Source organism: Peromyscus eremicus, chromosome 2 (genome assembly GCF_949786415.1).
Source record: "Peromyscus eremicus chromosome 2, PerEre_H2_v1, whole genome shotgun sequence".
NCBI classification, from domain to species: domain Eukaryota; kingdom Metazoa; phylum Chordata; class Mammalia; order Rodentia; family Cricetidae; genus Peromyscus; species Peromyscus eremicus.
This window is the reverse complement of record NC_081417.1, coordinates 120,713,861-120,733,010: the sequence shown is the minus strand read 5'-3', so window position 1 is coordinate 120,733,010 and position 19,150 is coordinate 120,713,861. Positions and strand designations below refer to the sequence as shown.

Genomic DNA, 19,150 nt, shown 5'->3' with positions numbered 1-19,150 from the left:
CGACTAAGAATATCTTGATCAGCCTCGTGAGAGTTAAAAAGAGAAGCATCAAGGAAGAAGAAGAGTCTAAAAATGAAGCCAGTGAGGAAAGAAGCTCATAAAGAATCCGACTAGCAGCCAACTTCTCGACGGGCCCAGTCAAAGCCACTGCAATGCTAATTTATTATTCTGACAAAATTAGCTATCAGCCCAGAATTTAAAGGCCAATGAAAATATTAAGAAGTGTGAAATAAAGGTTCAGGCCATTAATAACAAAGTCAATCACTAATAGACACCCAACTAAAGCATATTTTACGAGTGAGCTACCTCTTTTATAGGTTTAAAAAAAGTCAGGAAAGGACTAGGAGATTGTACACTAAAGATAACAGGGTAGGAATTAGAAGTTGGGGGAACCACAGGAAACAAGCTAAGGTTTATGTGCATTGCTCAGAGGAGAATAAAGACAGTGGAATTCAGGTTTTGTTTAGTCTGTAAGTTAAAAGTTTAGGGTAGTCATTGTGAATGACAGGGGAAAACCTGGAATTTTTCATGAGGTTTGGGTGTGAGAAAGAGAAAGAAAAGAGAATCCATGCTGAAGGTATAAAGGATGTGATATTAAGGGCAGAACATTCAGCGACAGAAAACACCAGAGCATGCTTAAGGAATAGGAGCTCTAAGAAGCAAATGCTGGAGAAGGCAGAGGCCAGGAGGCCAGGACCTTGACGGGAGAAGTAATTCCCTTGTGGGAAAAGGAGGGCAAAGACTGAACTGTTCTGGTCTCAGTAGCGACCGTGAAGAGAGGAGAATGTCTGCTGAGTACTTACCTGCAGTAAACCACAAAATGCAGTGCTTTTACACAAATTTGCCATGTAACACAACAAATGTGAAGACAAGACTTCAGTGTTTAGGGAGAGCATACCCTGTAAGTTAAATTTCATGACTGCATAAATTCTTCTTATTGGGACTTGGCCCTGGTGAAGTACTTAGGTGGTTTTAATTTCTCATGCGGGAAAAGAGAATAAAAGAGTACCTAACTCATAAGAATACTGTGGGATTAAACTCACCATCCTTGACACTCAGTGCTAGGACTGTGTTCACGGCACCACTGTACTAACCAATCCCTCCTCCATATTCTACACATAGGAGAGAATTACACTGAATGTTTATTTTACTGTAATTTGTTATTTTTCCTCTACTATACTACTGTATTGTACATTATACTGGTAAATTGTTATGCTTTAAGCTTGTTGAAAGCTGACTCTGGGAACAAGGAGGCTCTCTTGTCTCCTCCAAAGTTTCCTGTCTCGGAGCAGGCTGGTTCCTTCATTCTGTAAGAAGGACAAAGGAAAACAGCAAGCAACTGACGGTATTAAAATCATTGTGTCCTTGAGGACAACTGGAAAGTAAATTATTTCCAAGCCAGGTTCCTACTGTTTATCCTACAGTACAAAAACACCTGCAGCAGGAAAGAGAAGGTGAAAAGCTCATCTTGGAGATGAGCTCTACCCAGCCTGGGACTTTTGATCAGGAACCCCAGTTCCTGTTTATCTGTTTCAAGGTTTTCCTAGTCAGTTTCTGCTGGGTGACTGTAAATGGCTGAGTCACTATTTCTTCTTTTACTTGGAAGCCTTACCTAAGGAGACACTCTGCTCTGCATAGGACACTGCATTGGGAACTCCAGCTGGCCTCAATGGAGGCTTCCCCAGTGCATTTCTGCTAATGTCTACAAGCCCTGGTTTGAGGTTACCTTTCGTTTGCTCTCACAATTGGGTTGCTCCAATCATCACTGCTGGACGTTGTAAGGACCCAATTTGATGATGTTTTGCAATGTGCTACTCCCTATGTATTATTTTAATTTTGTTTGCTATATACTGAAAAACTCAAGTCATTCAAAACTGAAAGCAAAGCTATCAAAGATAGTTATACTGTTGAGAACAATCATAAGCCAAGAACTGCATAATATTACACTTTTTGATAAAGGCAAGGAGTATTGTTACATCTCTCAGACCTAGACTAATAATCCCAGATAAGCAGCAAGTGGCCAATAAATGAGTGTTAAAAATCAAACTTCTATTCTATTAGGGTAATAGACACCTTTCCTACAACTAAAACTGACTTCTTTCAACTGTTTCTTAAAAACCAGTGTTTGAATTAAAGGACTGTTTAGATTATGCACTTCTTGTGGGTTTAATGCTACTGCCACACTGCAGACCTTTCTATATCAAACAGATACTGGATCTGGAACTGTTAAGAACAAAAGTTCCAATGCCTGTGGTGTTTGCAAGAAAATTCTAGATAACACTGATGACTAGTTTTAGTCTGTTTTTTAGGTAGAATTAGTTATTTCAAGTAATTTAAAATGCTCTACTCTCTCAAATACCTCTAGGAAACTGGGACATCAATTAAACTGTGGTTCTGATAATCCAGTATGTAGGGCACTGAAGTAATTTCTTTCACCAAATATAATTTCAGATAAAAAAAATTCTTCATAGCATTACTTAACAGCTACAGGAACAAATAAGTCATTTGAAAGAATTTTAAGTTCTATAAACCGCATGGAATGTGTATCCTTTATTTCCAGATGATTTTAACTCTTCTATGCAAATTGTCAATTTTGTAGCACAGAAAAATTTTCAATACATTTATGGATTAAAAAGGTGAAAAAGAACTGCATTTACCTTTTGGAAAGTAGATACAGGTGAAATAGCAAACATATTTCCCTCTCCAAACACCTCTGCCCAGTTCCTCTGAGACACTTTCATTCTGTTTTTAAAGTGGTATTCATTATCAGGATTGAAAGCCTAGATTCAAAGAGAACAGAGAAACATTACCTATTTTTATAGCAACATATTAGCATTAGAAAAGATAAAAATACAGCCTTTGGTTCCTCCTCTAATGGAACTGTTTCAGAACACTGGCAAAACTCAGGCTCTGGCTAGTTCAGGCGCGAAGACCTGGCACAGTGCTCCCCTGCCCTGCTGCTGCCATGGTAAGGGAGATAGAGCTAGCAGGGGGAGGGGCCTGGCTTCAGGCTAAGCAACACCAACACCCCTGAGTGCAGAGGCAGCTCAGGTACAGCAGATGACAGAAGTGGAGACAAGCTGGAAGCTGAGGAGAAAGGGAAGAGCTGAAGAGAAGGCAGAACCCCTGTAAATGTGTTTAAGACAGGAATAACCGGAGTCATCAGGGAAAGCTTCTGAACGTCTGTTAAAGCTAGAGCAGTACTTCTTCCAAACATGATGGCTGCTCAGCTGTTAAACTAAAAGGCAAGGACTCTGACAGCTAAGCTCATATTTTTCATGACAAAATGGTTATCATTTGTTATTAATTACAAGTGGAAGAGTAGCAAATTATCTTCAATTAAATCAAAACAAAGAGAGTAGCATTTCATTTTCAAGATACTATACCATTGTAAGCACGCCTAGGAGACCAATGGGAATTGGATCCTGTTTGATTCTCTCTGCAACCAACTCTATTAGTAGCATCAGCATATTGTAGATTCCTTCATGAATTTCAGTACCCCACTTGTGAACAGCACTTGATGTCAGGAGCTACAAAACAAAGGGGAATCCAGAGTCTAACTTGGAAAACAGACAAGAAATCCAGTTTATCAAGTACATTTCAAGTAACAAAAATGTATGACCAAAGTGCCCTTTTGAATGCATATGGCTTTAAGATCAGTAACTGTGACCCAACTTCTTTAGTATCTCAAAGTCAATACAAAGTTTTGTTTTGAACTTTAATTTCTTTATATCAAAGCAGCTTGTTTAAATGGAATTTTTTTCAGGGTCTCTCTATGTAGTCCTGGCTGCCCTAGAACTCACTATGTAGACCAGGCTGGCCTCAAAGTCAACTGCCACCTCTGCCTCCTGAGTGCTCACCCAGGCCCAGCATGAAAAACACCCCTTTTTAATTTGCTCTTCTGTTCTTCATTATTACTTCAGGAGACCAAGTAACACAGAGCAAGCAGAAACTGACATCTATGGAAACTACTGGTTCCCAATTCAACAAAGTCATGAAATTCTCAGAGACATGGTCTTCATTATTATATTACAAATAATAAAAATATCTCTAATGATGTGTAATTTCTGCTCATCTCACTAAGATGTTATAAAGATCAAAAGATATAACAAACATGAGAGCATGTATAAATGTAAGGCATTATTAATATATGCTGGTAAGCTGTCAACATTAATCGGTGGGTCTGGAATCTAAGATATGGGTGATGTGTTTCAAGGATTCATACATATTTCCAATTTGCATTTTTCACATCTCAGAAAAAGGACTGCATCTTCCCACTGGTTGGCAAAATAAGAAGTCTCAACATGAACAAACTTATAAATAACTAATTTACTGTGCCTTTATTTCCCTTTTCTTGGTATGTACAAAAGTAATAGTTAACTTTTTAAATGGCTAAGCAAATCTAAAACAGCTCAAAATAATAAGATATTGCAATCTGTCTGTTTTTTTTTTTTTTTTTGGTTTTTTCGAGACAGGGTTTCTCTGTGCAGCTTTGCGCCTTTCCTGGGACTCACTTGGTAGTTCAGGCTGGCCTCGAACTCACAGAGATCCGCCTGGCTCTGCCTCCCGAGTGCTGGGATTAAAGGCGTGCGCCACCACTGCCCGGCCTGTCTGTTTTTTAGGCATAAATATTAAATATAAAAAAGGTCTATCATAAAATCAGAGCATGTCTTAGATTCATTAAAAATAAGAGAAATTGGACCCTTCAACTCTTCAGTCCTCAGGATGTCTAATTCAAGACTAACTCCAGATCAGGGAATGAGAAAATGAAGGACTACATGTAGATGTGTAGAATGGCTTCACAGGTATGTTTGTTTAGTTGGCTGGTGTTCTCTTTTTTAATTGTTGTTGGCTCGGGGACTTTGGGGTTTGATTTTTGAGGTTGAATCTCAGGTCAGGATAGACCCTAACTCTGAATCCTCCATTTTAGCTTCCCAAATGCTGGAGTTGCAGGTGTGTGCCACCAAGTTCTCCCTAGTTTCATGTTTCTGGAAGATTTCCCTTTAGAGGGAAAAAATTGTGCAATAAAAACTCACTTTGGTCACATTGAAACCTGAAAAAAAGAAAAAAAAAGGTACCCTGGACAAACCCAGATCTCAATAGTTACAGAGAGGGACTTCAGTTCTGCATTTTCAAAACACCCATCAGTTCCACTGTTGGCTCAAATGCGCAAAAATCCAAAGGCTACATTTACATAAACTGCTGAGGTACCATTTTTCCCAAGATTGACTATATACTGCTCCTATACCTAAAAATCACACATTAAAATGAGGCACTGATTACAAGCCTTCATGGGATTTCAACATTAAAACGCACCACTCTATTGTCATCTCATTAGTTCACTTTTCACTTTGAACATGAAGTTCTACCTTCTAGAAGAGGTGGGAGAGACAGGTAGCACCTTGTGTAGAAGATGGGCATAAGGTTTAATTAAACATAACCATGCTCTGCAGCCAACTTGGATTACTTCCTCGGGCGGAACAAGCGGGTGGCAGGTGAAAAGTGAAGAACACAGAAGTAACAACAAAGCCCTTCCCTGCATCCTCCATGCTCTCAGCACCCGACCATCTACAAACGCTAGAGGCAGGAAGAGCCTCACACTTGGAAGTTCAGCTAGAGGCAGTAGTACCAAATCAATTAAATCCTGCCAAGTTTTCTGGGGGTGCACACAACTCTGCTGCTCTTTTGACTTAATCAAAGAAAGCATGCTTAATGTTAGGAAGGAGAGCCTTCTTCATAGTTCTACACCATGAGAAAATTTAACTTTTGGGAATTCATAAAATTGAATCACACAATTCAGCATATCTGTGCTCAGTTTCAGAGAAAAACAACCAACCAGAATTTGACTGTTCATTATAATGCCATTATCAGCTAAGGGCATAATATAACAGCTCTCCCAAGCAGCTCTGTTCGGATATAAATGTTACACACCAAATATAAAACTCACTACAGAACTTTCTGGATCTGGAGCTCCTCAACCAAAAAGTTGTTTTTTTTCTTAAAGATATGTTTAATGTTTTATTTATGTGCATGTGTGTGTCTGTGTGTTTGTATCTGCAGGTGTGTGGAGGCCAGAAGAGGGTGTCATGTCCCCTGGAGCTAGAGTTACAAGTATTTGCCTGACATGGGTGCTAGGAACCAAACTCTGGTCCTCTGCAAGAACAGCCAAGTTCATTTAACAGCTGAGCAAACTCTCTGGCCCCTAAAAGTTGTTTTTTAAACTAAAAAGTTGTTCCCCATGACTAAATAAAACATGCATTTCTTTCTCTGTAAGCATATGCTCATACTATGACATATGTCAATGTATGATAAAGAAGCCTCATATTTTTAAAGTTGTTATAAAGAGCATGTTCTATTCAAAATTATAAAATGGTGAACAAATCCACATCTAATAACAAACCTTGATTCTAAATCATCTCCACCCAAAAGACAACTTCAAGAGATTTATCCCTTTCTTTCAAAGATTAAACCATTTTTGTTTCTCAAATTAACATTGTCATTGTTTAAGCCTTGAATCAGGGGAATTCATACCCAAGTGCATATGGGAATAACTGTTTACAAATACAGCATTTGTGTCACCGAGTTTTAAGATGAATACAAACTTCATCTATCTGTGAGTCTAGTGACTTCACTTGCATATTAGACAAAAATGAATGCAAAACCTTAAGTACAAGACAGTGGGACATTCATTCATCTGTGCAGCTAAGGGCACTGAGCACTTGGTTTTGGCTAGGGAAGCAGCTATGTCTATGACACAGTCCTTTCTCTTGTGAGGACTGACTCAGGTCCAGAACAGGGAAGTAGGCTGAGTCAGGCTGCCTTTAGAAACACAAGCCTGTGGTCTATTTGCACTCTGAAGAAAACTACTGTCTGAGAGAATGCTGTCTAACAGAATGAGGAGCAGACCTACCACTCTGGTTTTGACAAGCAATGTTCTCATCTGTCATTTGTTTTGGGAAGAACAAACTTTTAGTTGTTTAAAATATGTTTCTGTCTTAGTCAAACAATAAACATAACGGTGCCCGAGCCTTAGGTACAGGGCTTGGGTCGTAACTGGGCTCTAGAACTCTGCATTTTGATTGGTTTCTGTAGTGGTCTCCATCTGTTACAAAGAGAGGTTTCCTTGAGGAGGGTGAGGACTGCCCTTATCTGGGTAAAAGCACAAATATTTAGAATGTAGTTAGGGATTATGCTGGTTCAGTAAAGTGGTGGTTGTAGGTTGTCCTTCAAGATCCATGACTTCACTAGCTCTGGATTATCTGGCTAGATTTCCAGTACCAGGCACGATTTCCCTCTTGAGTGGGTCTTAAATCCAATTAGAGGCGTTGGTTACCATCAAGGTACATGAATAACTATTGCAACCCTTAGGGTTATGATGCCATGCTGGTCATTGTTGTGGTTTATAGGTGTCATTGCTGGGTAGGACTGCTGATTGCTTCCCTCTTTTGGAAGCTTGCATGGAGCCTTCTGCTACCAGAAAAGCTAGTCCTTAGGGAAGATGCACTCAGGTCAGAAGCAGCACAGGGGCCTCTGAGCCCTGTATCTGAAGTGCATAGTGTCTTCTTCAATAGGGACTTAGCTCCACCTGTGTGGGGCTACCAAGGGTAATAGCAATAGCCTATAATGTTTTAAACAACCCTGGGTTTCTCATGGCTGCTGTTGAGATTTCTGTTAGATTATCTAGGGCTTTTGCGAGGAGCACTGTCAACTCAGATGGTAAATTTTCATTTAAACTATATATGTGTACTTATACACCAACTTCTGTGTATAATAGGGTTTTTTTTTTAGATTGACAGTTAATAGTATGATTCCTTATGGACTTTTCAGACATCCTTACTCTCTTTCCTCTTTCTTCTGTATCTCTTTCCTCCACCTCCCTAATCAGAGGAGTCAGAAAGATTCTAAGAGCCAGTGGAACAGGGAGTCTGCTATGAGACTGTGTCTCCTAGAAATGTCAGAAGTTATACCCATAAAGTCTCACCACATGGCTGCCTAGCCATGAGCTGAACAAGGCTGATGCCAACTGACATGCAAACCTGAAGAAAGTGGGAAGCTTCACCCCGCACAAAGAACTCCGACAACTAAGGAACCCTGAGAGCAGGAGAAACAGTCTTCTCCAGGGAAGAGCACATTGATTGGTTACCCAATGCCAAATGATCAGTCCTGAAAAATACGGACTGAGCACATTGTAGTTGTGTATTTAAGATATCTACCTGTCTTTCTGTCTGTCTACGTACCTATGTATCTAGACACTCACACACATTCATCCATCCATCTATCTATCTATCTACACACATATATATGTATATATATAACAACAACTAAAGAAAAGAGAGGCTATGAATTTCAAAGAAATCAAGGGGGAAGTACATAAGAGGGTTTGAATGAAGTATAAAGTACATTTGGAGGAAGAAAAGAGGAAGGGAAATGATATAATTCTATTAATCTCAAAAAAATTAAGAGTTAAAAAAAACCCATGAAGTGGCTATTTGGGTAATGAATACTAAATTTTCAAAGTACCACAACCTGTAAGCTATACAATCTCCTACTATAATTAAATTAATCTATTATTTAGCAATTAAATATTAGGAAGTAAGAATTAACCAAAGGTAAATGTAAATACTTGAATATAATAGAAGTAAATTATTGGTAAGTTTCAATTTCAGAGCTTATTTCATATTAGAGGATTCCTCAGTTGAACAAGATTCATGAACTGATTTTATGCATAAATATCTAAAACTAAAACCAAAAGTTCAGCTGCCTTTGCCCCTACCAACAATCAAATCAGCACATTTCCTTACCTTTTTAAATGCCTCGGGCATACACCGCTCCATAAATCTTTTGCAGTTCTCATCAGACTCTGAAAGACCTTGGTTAGATAAATAAGAGGATATAACTTATGTAGATTTCAAGCTTTTTGTAGACATTGGATATTTGTTCCAAATCATACATATAGATCTTCATCACAAAACCTTGTTTCTTAAGCAATTATTAAAAGCTGATGCAGACATTCTGCTATATATAGTAGCAGGCTGAGAAATAATCATAGCATTCAACTAGACTCTAATTAAAACTGAAATGGATGGTCTTATGTCTCCATGTCACAATAACTTATGTGACCTGATGAGATAAAACAGCAGCAGCTACCTAAACAGCCATTTATAAAAGCATAAATATTTGAAACAAATGCCCAAATTACTCTTCTAAAGCACGTAGATGAACTATGTAAATAAAACAAAGAGTTGTGTCTGTAATAACATATACAGCAAGTAATGGACGCTAAGTGAATGGAAGAACCTACTGTAAAAGTTATTCACAGGAAGAATGCATTGCTTTTAAAAATCTTGTTTACATTTATTTACTGTGGAGGTAGGTGATGTATATATGTGGAGGTTGGGGGAAAACTTAAAGGAATAGGTTCTCTCCTTCCACCATCTGGGTCTCAGGATTTGAACTCAGGTTGTTAGACTTGGAGGCAAGTGCATTTACCTACTGAGACAATTAACTCCTTGGGTCCGAAATGCTTTACTCTCTTAAACTTAGTAATGAATTTTACCACTAGTTTTTTACTGATAAACAATTCTATTTTTCAGAACTCCTGCCTAGCATCCTAACAGACCCTTAATAAATGCCAGTGTCAGGAAATCAATACTACGGACCATAAGTGTCTGTTGGGGTTAAATCTAGGACTTGTCAAAAATATTTCCTTTGATGCATCTTACATTTAATCATGATTAGTAAACTATGCATTCTTCCCATCTCCTTCCCCCTTCCTTCCCATTCTCAGGGAAGCACACTGCCAGAATTCTTCCTAGTCTTAAAAAAAAAAAAAAAAAAAAAAAAAGCTCTGAATTGAGCCCAAATTGAAAGTGCTCCAAGCTTCTAGGGAAAAGTTAATTTTAGTCTCCACAAAGCTTTTCAATTATATTACAGATACTCTACTAGAATTGAAAACAAACAGCTGATTTAGTTAAAGCTTTTATCCCACAGGGAATGACAGAGACTGAGAAAACAAATCACAGACAATGACAAACACAAAGATGAAACTTTGTGTCCTGTAACAAACATCTCAGGGATGACAGTGAAAGCTTACCAAGTCTTGCTAAGTAGGTAGAAGCCAAGAGACATTTGCCTAGCGATTCCTCTCGCTTGTATGGGATAGACCAATGATCAGTCAAAACACGGCTCTCCAGTTCATACAAATTTGTTGTAGGGAATTCAATTCCTTCCCCTGAGCAATTTCCATTTTCATCATTCTTCTGAGAAAAAAGGGAGAAGTATAAAAACAAACACTCCAGTTAGTGACCTCTCCAAATATTCAGAATTTAACACAGAACAGATACTTAATCAATGGTAATTATGTATACCAACAGTGTGGATTGATCTTTCTCAAAACTACAACTTCACCAAAGAGCAGAAATTCTCAACTTACATTCTGATATCTCCATTCCCTCTCAAAGGTTATCATTTCTTCAAAAATGAATTCTCATTTTCTCATTATAAAATATTAAAACTACCACCATTGTCAGCCACACTGCTCAAACTTAACTTTCTAACTTCGAGGATGAACTTGAAGGAGGCATCTAATCTATTATCATCTCCTTGCCTGACAAAAATTACTAATAATACCACAATCGGGATTCCAGAGTCCTTACCTCCTCCCCCCCAAATGACTGCTATTATGGTCATGACTGAACTTTACATTTACACACCTTTAAACCAATGACCATGTTTCAATCTTACCCTAATACTTCTCAGGAATATCTTCTGCCTAACCCTCCTCTTAGAAAACTAGATTTTCTTCCCTTACCCATGCCTAGCTGTGGGTTTGGTTCCTCCTGTTGGGCCCCTCCTTCTGTACATCATCCCCTTTTTAGCCACCAACTACATGAGTCCCTCAAGCCTCAGTATTAGGCCCTCTTTTCTGTCCCAGGCAATCTCGGTGATTTACCTGCTCTTTAAATCTCAATTATAACCCACAGACAACTCACAAACTTCTTTTGGTTTATAAAGTTTTAAAGGTGTGTGTGTGTGTGTGTGTGTGTGTGTGTGTGTGTGTGTGTGTGTGTGCGCGCGCGCGCGCGCACATGTGCTGATTATGGGCATGTCCATGTGGGTACCCAAGGAGGACAGAAGAGGACACTGGATTCCCCTGAAGTTACACGTTGTCCTGGTACTCCCAATATGTATGTTAGGAACCAAACTCTGGACTTTTGCAAGGGCAGCAAGAACTCTTTAACAGCTGAGCTTTCTCGTTATCCTCAGATGATTCATAAATTTCTATCCCCAGCAGAGATCACTCTTCTGACCTGCAGGCTCACAAAGGCAGAGGCCTATTTAACATCTTTTCAATTCAATATGTGTCCCAAACCAAGTTCACATGTTTCTCCTTAATTCCAGTCCACTTCTCTTCTTTTCCATCCTGGCAAATGGCACATTTGTCTGGCAGCAAATCAGAATCCAGGAGACCATAGTTAACACTTGGTTTTCTAATCTCCATCCTCAAAAGTTAGTGATTATACCTAAATTCCTTCATTCCTCTCAAATCCACACACTTCTGTCTTCATAGTCACCTCCTAGCCCACTTTACTCCTGGGTTATTTTACACGTTTCCTAACCAGTGGGAGGAGGGGTGAGAAAGAGACCACCCATATAGCTTGCCATGCTCATCTTAAAAAGCACAAATCTAACATTAAGCACAAATACTTACTATCCTTAAAATCCGTCTTTATATGTTCTACAAGGCCTTGTTAATGACCTATCTCCTATCTCCCGCTCTAGCTTTCTGTTCTCTAGTTTCTCTAGGACCTACCAGCTTCTTGAGAGGCACAACACAGCAAAACTTCTCGGGTTAGCAATGTGCTACTCTCTTGATCAAAAGATGACAATTATTTCCCTTGGCCTTGAAGTAGGGGGAGGCTTTGTGTCTCTGGCTTGATGTCCAAGCCTACGTCATGAAAGGGGAATAACCTCCTGGCTCTCTCTGGAATAGTTCCCTGGACTCTTTTGTTACCAAGATACACTATGTACTGAGGAAATCCAGGATAAATGAAGAGATCACCTATGTGTGTCCTGTCCAGTAGCTTCACCTGGGCCCCACCAGAGAGCCAGGCCCTGAAAGCCAGGGAAGGAGCTCCCAGATTCGAACCTCTAGCCATTGTCTTCAGCCTTAAGTCTTCCAGCTGAAGTCTCAGAAGTCACAGGGCAGGGACAAACTGTTCCATGGGGAGAAGTCTGGGGCTGTTTCCTGCAGAACCACTGTGCATAATGCTATTTTATGCTACTACTCCTAATTCATCTTTGCCCTCTTAAGCCTACTTGACTCCTTTACATACTTGATTCTTTCCGAGAGACTCTCTAAAAGTTCTAAATGAGGCTAAATTTCACCCCAAAATTCACTCCTGCCATTCTGAAGTACTCCCTCATAACACTCACTACTCACAAATGTAATTTGATATTTATTTATGGGTTTTTGTTTGTTAAATTTTTTGGGACAGACAGGGTCTCACTAGGCAGCTCTGGCTGTCCTTGAACTCAGACATCCATCCACTTGCCTCTGCCTCCCAAGTGCTGGGATTAAAGGAATGCACCATCATGCCAGGTAGATTTATGAGTTATGTTTGACCCCCACAAGACCAAGCTCCATGATGGCACAGACCTTGGTTATTTTTGATCACCTTTTATCTCCAGAGACTAGTGCCTAAGTCAAAGTCGGTCCACAGTAAATACTGCTAAATGGGAATTAGCCATGCAAACAAAGATGCAACTCGTAACAGGCTGAGGAAGACATGCCTTTCATTTTCACCTTGCTGACCTGTGAGAGAACAATCAGAACCCCAGCTGTCTAAAACCTACTAGGTTTACTAGGTTTCTTAAAACCTAGTTTCAATCACTGCATAATTCACCCATGACAAAATAATAAAACCATTCTATAAAAAACTCTCTAATTTCAATAAAGGAAAAACCCACCATTGTAAGAAAGAAATAATAAAGCACAAGAAAATGATTTTTCAATTCTGTATTAACGGTATCTAAAGGAATCTAACAGAGTTTTCTAGGCTGAACTGGTATGACAGTAAGTGGAAAAGCAGGAAGGTATAAAAGAAAACATAAATTGGGCAGTGAAATATGAGGGTGGCAAGTTAAACAGATGAGAATCATAATAAAAAAGCTGGGCGTGATAGCGCACACTTATAATCCCAGCACTCTGGAGAGAGGGTGGTGGATCTCTGCGAGTTCACAGTCATCCTGGTCTACATAGTGAGCTCCAGGACAGCCAAGAAGACATAGAGACTCTGTCTTAGAGAAAGAGCCAGAGCCAGAACAAGAAGGGGGATGGGGAGGATAGATAGGGAAAACACTATTCATGTTGTATAACACCTCAGAAATACACAATTCATAAGTACTGTAAAGAAATAAATTTTTTTCTTAAAGGAACCTGAGGTAATATATCAAATCATAGATGAAATCACATACTATACCTGAGCTGTGTTGGAGAAAGATTTAAAAAAGAATACCTTCAATGTCTTCAGCATTATAGGGTGAATGGTATTACCCTCAAATGCATGTTCAAGTCCTCACTCTAATGGGAATATACGGCTGTCCCTCAGTGTCACCATGAATTGACACCAAGAAACCCCACCCCCATGTATGGTCAAGACTTATAGAAAATGGTGTTCTACTTGCATATAATCCACACATACCTCCCCATAAGCCTGAAATCATCTCTATTGTAAATCAATTATTTACAATACCTGATACAATGCTCATGCTATATAAACATGTGCTATTTTGTATTGTTTAGACACTAATGACAGGAAAATAAGCCTGGACATGTTAGCACAGACACAATTGTTTTTCAAATATTTTTGGTCTCTGAATGTTTGATTCCATGGATAAGGTCACTGTTATGAAAGTGATAAGAAAGCCCTGTATGATGGCTCATGCCTTTAATCCTATCACTTAGAAGGCAGAGATAGGCAGATTTCTGCTCCAGGACTGCCCAGGCTACAGAGAAAACCCCTGTTTGGACAGGGGTAGTTAAAAAAAAAAAAAAAAAAATTTACAGAATGTGAGAAGTATTTGAAAATATGAAAAGGTACTTAATTCTAGAATATAGAAGAACTTACAGCCGGGCAGTGGTGGCGCACGCCTTTAATCCCAGAACTTGGGAGGCAGAGACAGGCGGATCTCTGTGAGTTTGAGGCCAGCCTGGTCTCCAAAGCAAGTTCCAGGAAAGGCTCAAAGCTGCACAGAGAAACCCTGTCTCGAAAAACCAAAAAAAAAAAAAAAAAAAGGAGAACTTAGGATTTAAGTTTCAAAGTTTCAAGTGGACATTTCTCCAAAGAATATCGATGAATGGTAGGTACATAAAAAGATATTCAACATCATTAGAAAAATGCAAATCAAAACCACAAGATATTACTGTACCACATGCCTTGCGGCAGCCAAAATATGAGTGGTAATAACCAGTACTGATGAGGATGTAGAAAACTGGAACCATCATATCTTGCTGATGATATTATAAAATGGTAGAGTCGCTTTTGCAAGATAATCTGGAAATTTCTCAAAGATCAATAGTTATTACAAAAAGATACAATAACTCCTCCCCTTGTTATATATCTAAGAGAAATGGAAACATATTCATACAAAACAACACAAATGTTCACAGGAGCACTATTAAAGGATGGGAACTTTCCAAATATGCATCAAAACTCATAATTTAATATAACATTACAAAGTTATATCCATCAAAGGAATATTTTTCCCTAAAATAAAAACATAGGTATATATTATGATATGAGTGAACTTCAAAACATTATGCTAAATCAAAGAAGTCTGACATGTAAGTCCATATACTGTACCACTCTGTTTCTATGAAATGTCCACAACAGGCAAATCCATGGCCATACAGGACAGGTTAGTGGCTGGTAGCGGATAGAGAGGAAGGAGGTGAGTGACTGGTAATGGGTATTATAAATGTGATGTTTCTCTTTTGTGTGATGAAAATATCCTGAAGTGGTTGTGATGGCACACACAACCCTGTGCACAGATACTTTAAAGGGAAAACTTTATGGCATGTGAATATGCCATTTTATCTCAATAAAATCATTAAGAGAGTTAACAAATTAAGGATAGCAATTATAGTTCCTCAACCAAGAATTTCAAAACAGAGTTGAACTTTATGACCTGTAATAAAATTTAATACCTATGACCAGTAAGACAGTTTTAAAACAGCATTTTAAAAACAGTAATTAGGGTCTGACATGTGAAAATAGTAGGCAGCCTGCTAAGTAGTTAACATTTTTAGTCTTAAAAAAGGAGGGAATAAGAAGAGTTAGGGTGCATGCATATGATCAAGATATACTACACACATGTATGAAACTGTCAAAGACTAAAAGACGCTCTCTGAAAAGGGAGGGAAAGCCATGTGATGCACGAGTGCAGCACTGCACTTGGAGGAGGACTGCCAGCATGGGACAGGAGCTTCCCAGGGGAGGAAACAGTGGCGCGAAGCCGTCGCTAAGCTGGTTCAATGTTCTGAGCCATCATTTTGAGTTGGGCCTGTTTTTGGCAAAAACTCTATATTGAGCAAAAGAAAACACACAAAGGAGTTTAGGACTGTCCTACTGTAACACAGTTCCCAACAGACATATATATGGGAGGCATTTAAGAAAAACTCAGGAATGTAGTAATTATTTTCTTATTAGACATCAAATCTAAACGATAAAAGTAACAATTAATAACTACTCGTTCTAAGTTGATTAGAAATAGTTTATTGAAAACTTGTTAAGTTTCAGACTTAATATTACTCAAAGGCAATTCCTGTCTTTATGGGGTAGAGTATATGTGAGTTGGGGAATGGACAAAAGGTGGGGGTAAGCAAGCCTAAGAACTGAGGGTCCCCTGGGCAGAAGGCACAGAGCACATTTCAAACCGGGAATACTTTATTTTTCAGAAGTAGCAATACCTCAGTATTTTTAGATTTTTATTTATTTATTTTTTAAATTTATTTACTTTTATTTTATGTACATTGATGTTTTGCCTGCAGGTCAGATCTTTGAGTTACAGACAGTTGTTAGCTGCCATGTGGGTGCTGGGATTTGAACCCGGGTCCTTTGGGAGAGCCATCTTTCTAGCCCCCAATTTTTATTTTTTATATAATATGAAAGGATATCTTATTTAAAAAATATATCTCCTTGCCGGGCGGTGGTGGCTCACGCCTTTAATCCCAGCACTCGGGAGGCAGAGCCAGGTGGATCTCTGTGAGTTCGAGGCCAGCCTGGTCTCCAAAGCGAGTTCCAGGAAAGGCGCAAAGCTACACAGAGAAACCCTGTCTCGAAAAACCAAAAAAAAAAAAAAAAAAAAAAAAAAAAAAAAAAAAAAATATATATATCTCCTTAATTTCACTTAAAACTAAAAATCACTTATTTTTAAAAATGATTTTCCAATGCTTAATAAATCCAGTGTTTGTCAGAAATGCACAGTTCTGATACTAAGGCAGAGGGAAATGAGCCTCCCAACAACTGAATGACCCCTTTAACTGACAAAAATCACTAATGATAGTAAATCTGTATTCAGTCATCTAGTAGAACAAAATGCACATGAGCTCATGGACACATTATAAATGTGCTTCTAAATTGGCCAGTTTGGAATTAAAATCAAAGCGATGAACATTGCTATATACACATACATCTTAAACTGTTTCCTAAACATGCAATTAGCTCATTACTATAGATATAAAAAAAAGTCTAGTTCCTATATTTGCTAGAATCTGAACGCTAAGGCAATTTAAAAGGTGATTGTCACTTTATCTGTTGGCAAACTGTCCAGACCAAGGGACATTATTTTCTTATGTTGCCACTGTGTGGTATGACTCTCCTGCCTCTGAGGTCAGCAAAGACACTTATATTTAGCATATGGATTCTGAAAGAAATCTGTGTCTGCATAACTTCTATATTATAAGTTGTAATTAGCAATGGCCATGTGAGTTGTAACTCATTATCTACAAACTTGCCTGTTTGAAAAAGGCAAATGAACCAACTTAAATTGAGGCAACATCTTAACTGGGGGCGGAGTTACACATATTTACTTGACATATACCAACAAGCTTTTCAATTACTATCATAACTTTAGTCTTTCTTTAGGAAGCCATCTTTAAATTACTATCATAACTTTAGTCTTTCTTTAGGAAGCCATCTTTAAATTACTATCATAACTTTAGTCTTTATTTAGGAAGGCATCTTTGTAGAGTTACAACTGAAACAGCAGCTGACTCCAGAACTTGCCCGGGGTGCGGTATTTAGAAGTCAACACCCCTTTGTTGAAAAAGCAAGTGAAATCTACTTGAGGAGGTCCTGGTGCCTGCTAGTAAAGAGATAAGCTTCCATCAGCCCATTTCCTGAACAAACACACATAAAGATTATTTGAATTAATGGAGAAAAGACTGCCAATGCTGCTCAACATTTATTTTAATATTAAATTCATTTATTAAACTATCCACTAGCAAACAATGTAGTAAAAAAAAAAACTTTGAAATTTTTGACCAGGTATAGAAAGATGAAGATGGCAAAATTTCTCCATGATGACTTTAAATAATTTGTCTGTAACTTAAAGAAGACTACCACATGCCAATGGCTTAAAACATGAAAATCATTGACCTTTGATTCCATGTTACTGATTTACAAAAACTTCATAAAATCTTAAGATTGTCCACTTTATTTATAAACTATTTTCCAAAGCAGTTCAATTGCTTACAGGTAATAAAGAAAATTTTAATTAAAAACAAAAGCTTAAATTTCAGTCCCCTCAGACCTAAGACATGCATAACAAATTTTCCAGGTTATCCCTGGACAGGTGGAAAGGCAAGGTTTCCAGAGTACCACTCCAGAACCCAGGTAAATGTTTTCACAAGGGGCAAACAAGGTGCTGGAGGGATGGCTCAGTGGTTAAGAACACTGACTGCTCTTCCAGAGGACCTGAGTTCAATTCCCAGCACCTACATGGCAGCTCACAACTGTCTGTAACTCCAGTTCCAGGGGATCTGATGTCCTCTCCTGGCCTCCACAGGCACCAAGCATGTGCTGTGGATATCGTTTTGTATTAATAAAACACTGATTGGCCAGTGGCCACGCAGGAAGTATAGGCAGGACAAGGAGAGAGGAGAATTCTGGGAAGTGGAAGGCTGAGTGGGGGAGACACTGCCAGCCGCTGCCATGACAAGCAGCATGTGAAGATGCCGGTAAGCCATGAGCCACGTGGCAAGGTATAGATTTATAGAAATGGATTAATTTAAGATATAAGAACAGTTAGCTAGAAGCCTGCCACAGCCATACAGTTTTTAAGCAATATAAGTCTCTTTGTTTACTTGGTTGGGTCTGAGCAGCTGTGGGACTGGCGGGTGGTAGAGATTTGTCCTGACTGTGGGCCAGGCAGGAAAACTCTAGCTACAAGCATGCATGTATTACATAGACATAAATGTAGTCAAAAACTCATATGTGTAAAATAAAATACTTGAAAAAATCTGTTTCAAGTGCAAACAGGATGGACATGGCTGCTCATCCTGCAGTGTTAGCTATGAGTGAGTTTCAGGACAGCCTGGCATACGGAGTGAGACCTTGTCTCAAAACCAAACCCAACAAAAACCACAAACAAGCAAGCAAACTGAAATTTATAAAATGTCCCTACAATCAAGATCTGGGCATGAGAGGATTACCAATTAAAATCTCTTTTCTTCCAAAGCATTAGCATTTTTTTTTTTAACTAAAACGATATAACATTCTTACTAAGAGGTTATCTAGCATAGGCAGCTGGCATTTGTTCTTAATTTTGGTGTAATTTCATTTTCTAGGTATTCCTAAATGTGGATTCTGTCACCAACACTTGATAACTTTAAATAAGGTCCTGAGTCTCTCCTGTGTGCCTTAGTTTTCCTCAGTGAGAGACAGGGACTAGGATTACTACACAGCCAAGTCTTCAGGTAGCAAGCTGAGGAGCCGACAGGAGCACATCATATAGCAGCCCAGCCTTTCTTCAGGCTGCTGGTAACTGTTCTCTCTCAGATGGACTGACTAGCCCTGGTGTCCTAAAGTTACTTCAAATGTCCCACATCCTACAAGAACTAATAGTTCTGCCTGGAATCTGTTTCCTT

The 19,150-nt window shown here is 38.8% G+C and overlaps 1 protein-coding gene across 1 annotated transcript in view; it reads right to left on the bottom strand.

The window, feature by feature from the left end:
- Usp24 (ubiquitin specific peptidase 24) overlaps positions 1 to 19,150 on the bottom strand; it is a 139,988-nt gene that overhangs the window by 100,298 nt on the left and 20,540 nt on the right. The window contains exons 2-5 of the mRNA XM_059254608.1: positions 10,094 to 10,259; positions 8,802 to 8,869; positions 3,387 to 3,530; positions 2,658 to 2,780 (exon numbers count right to left, since the gene is read on the bottom strand). Coding sequence (XP_059110591.1) covers positions 2,658 to 2,780; positions 3,387 to 3,530; positions 8,802 to 8,869; positions 10,094 to 10,259 — 501 coding nt within the window. The remainder of the gene's footprint in view (positions 1 to 2,657; positions 2,781 to 3,386; positions 3,531 to 8,801; positions 8,870 to 10,093; positions 10,260 to 19,150) is intronic.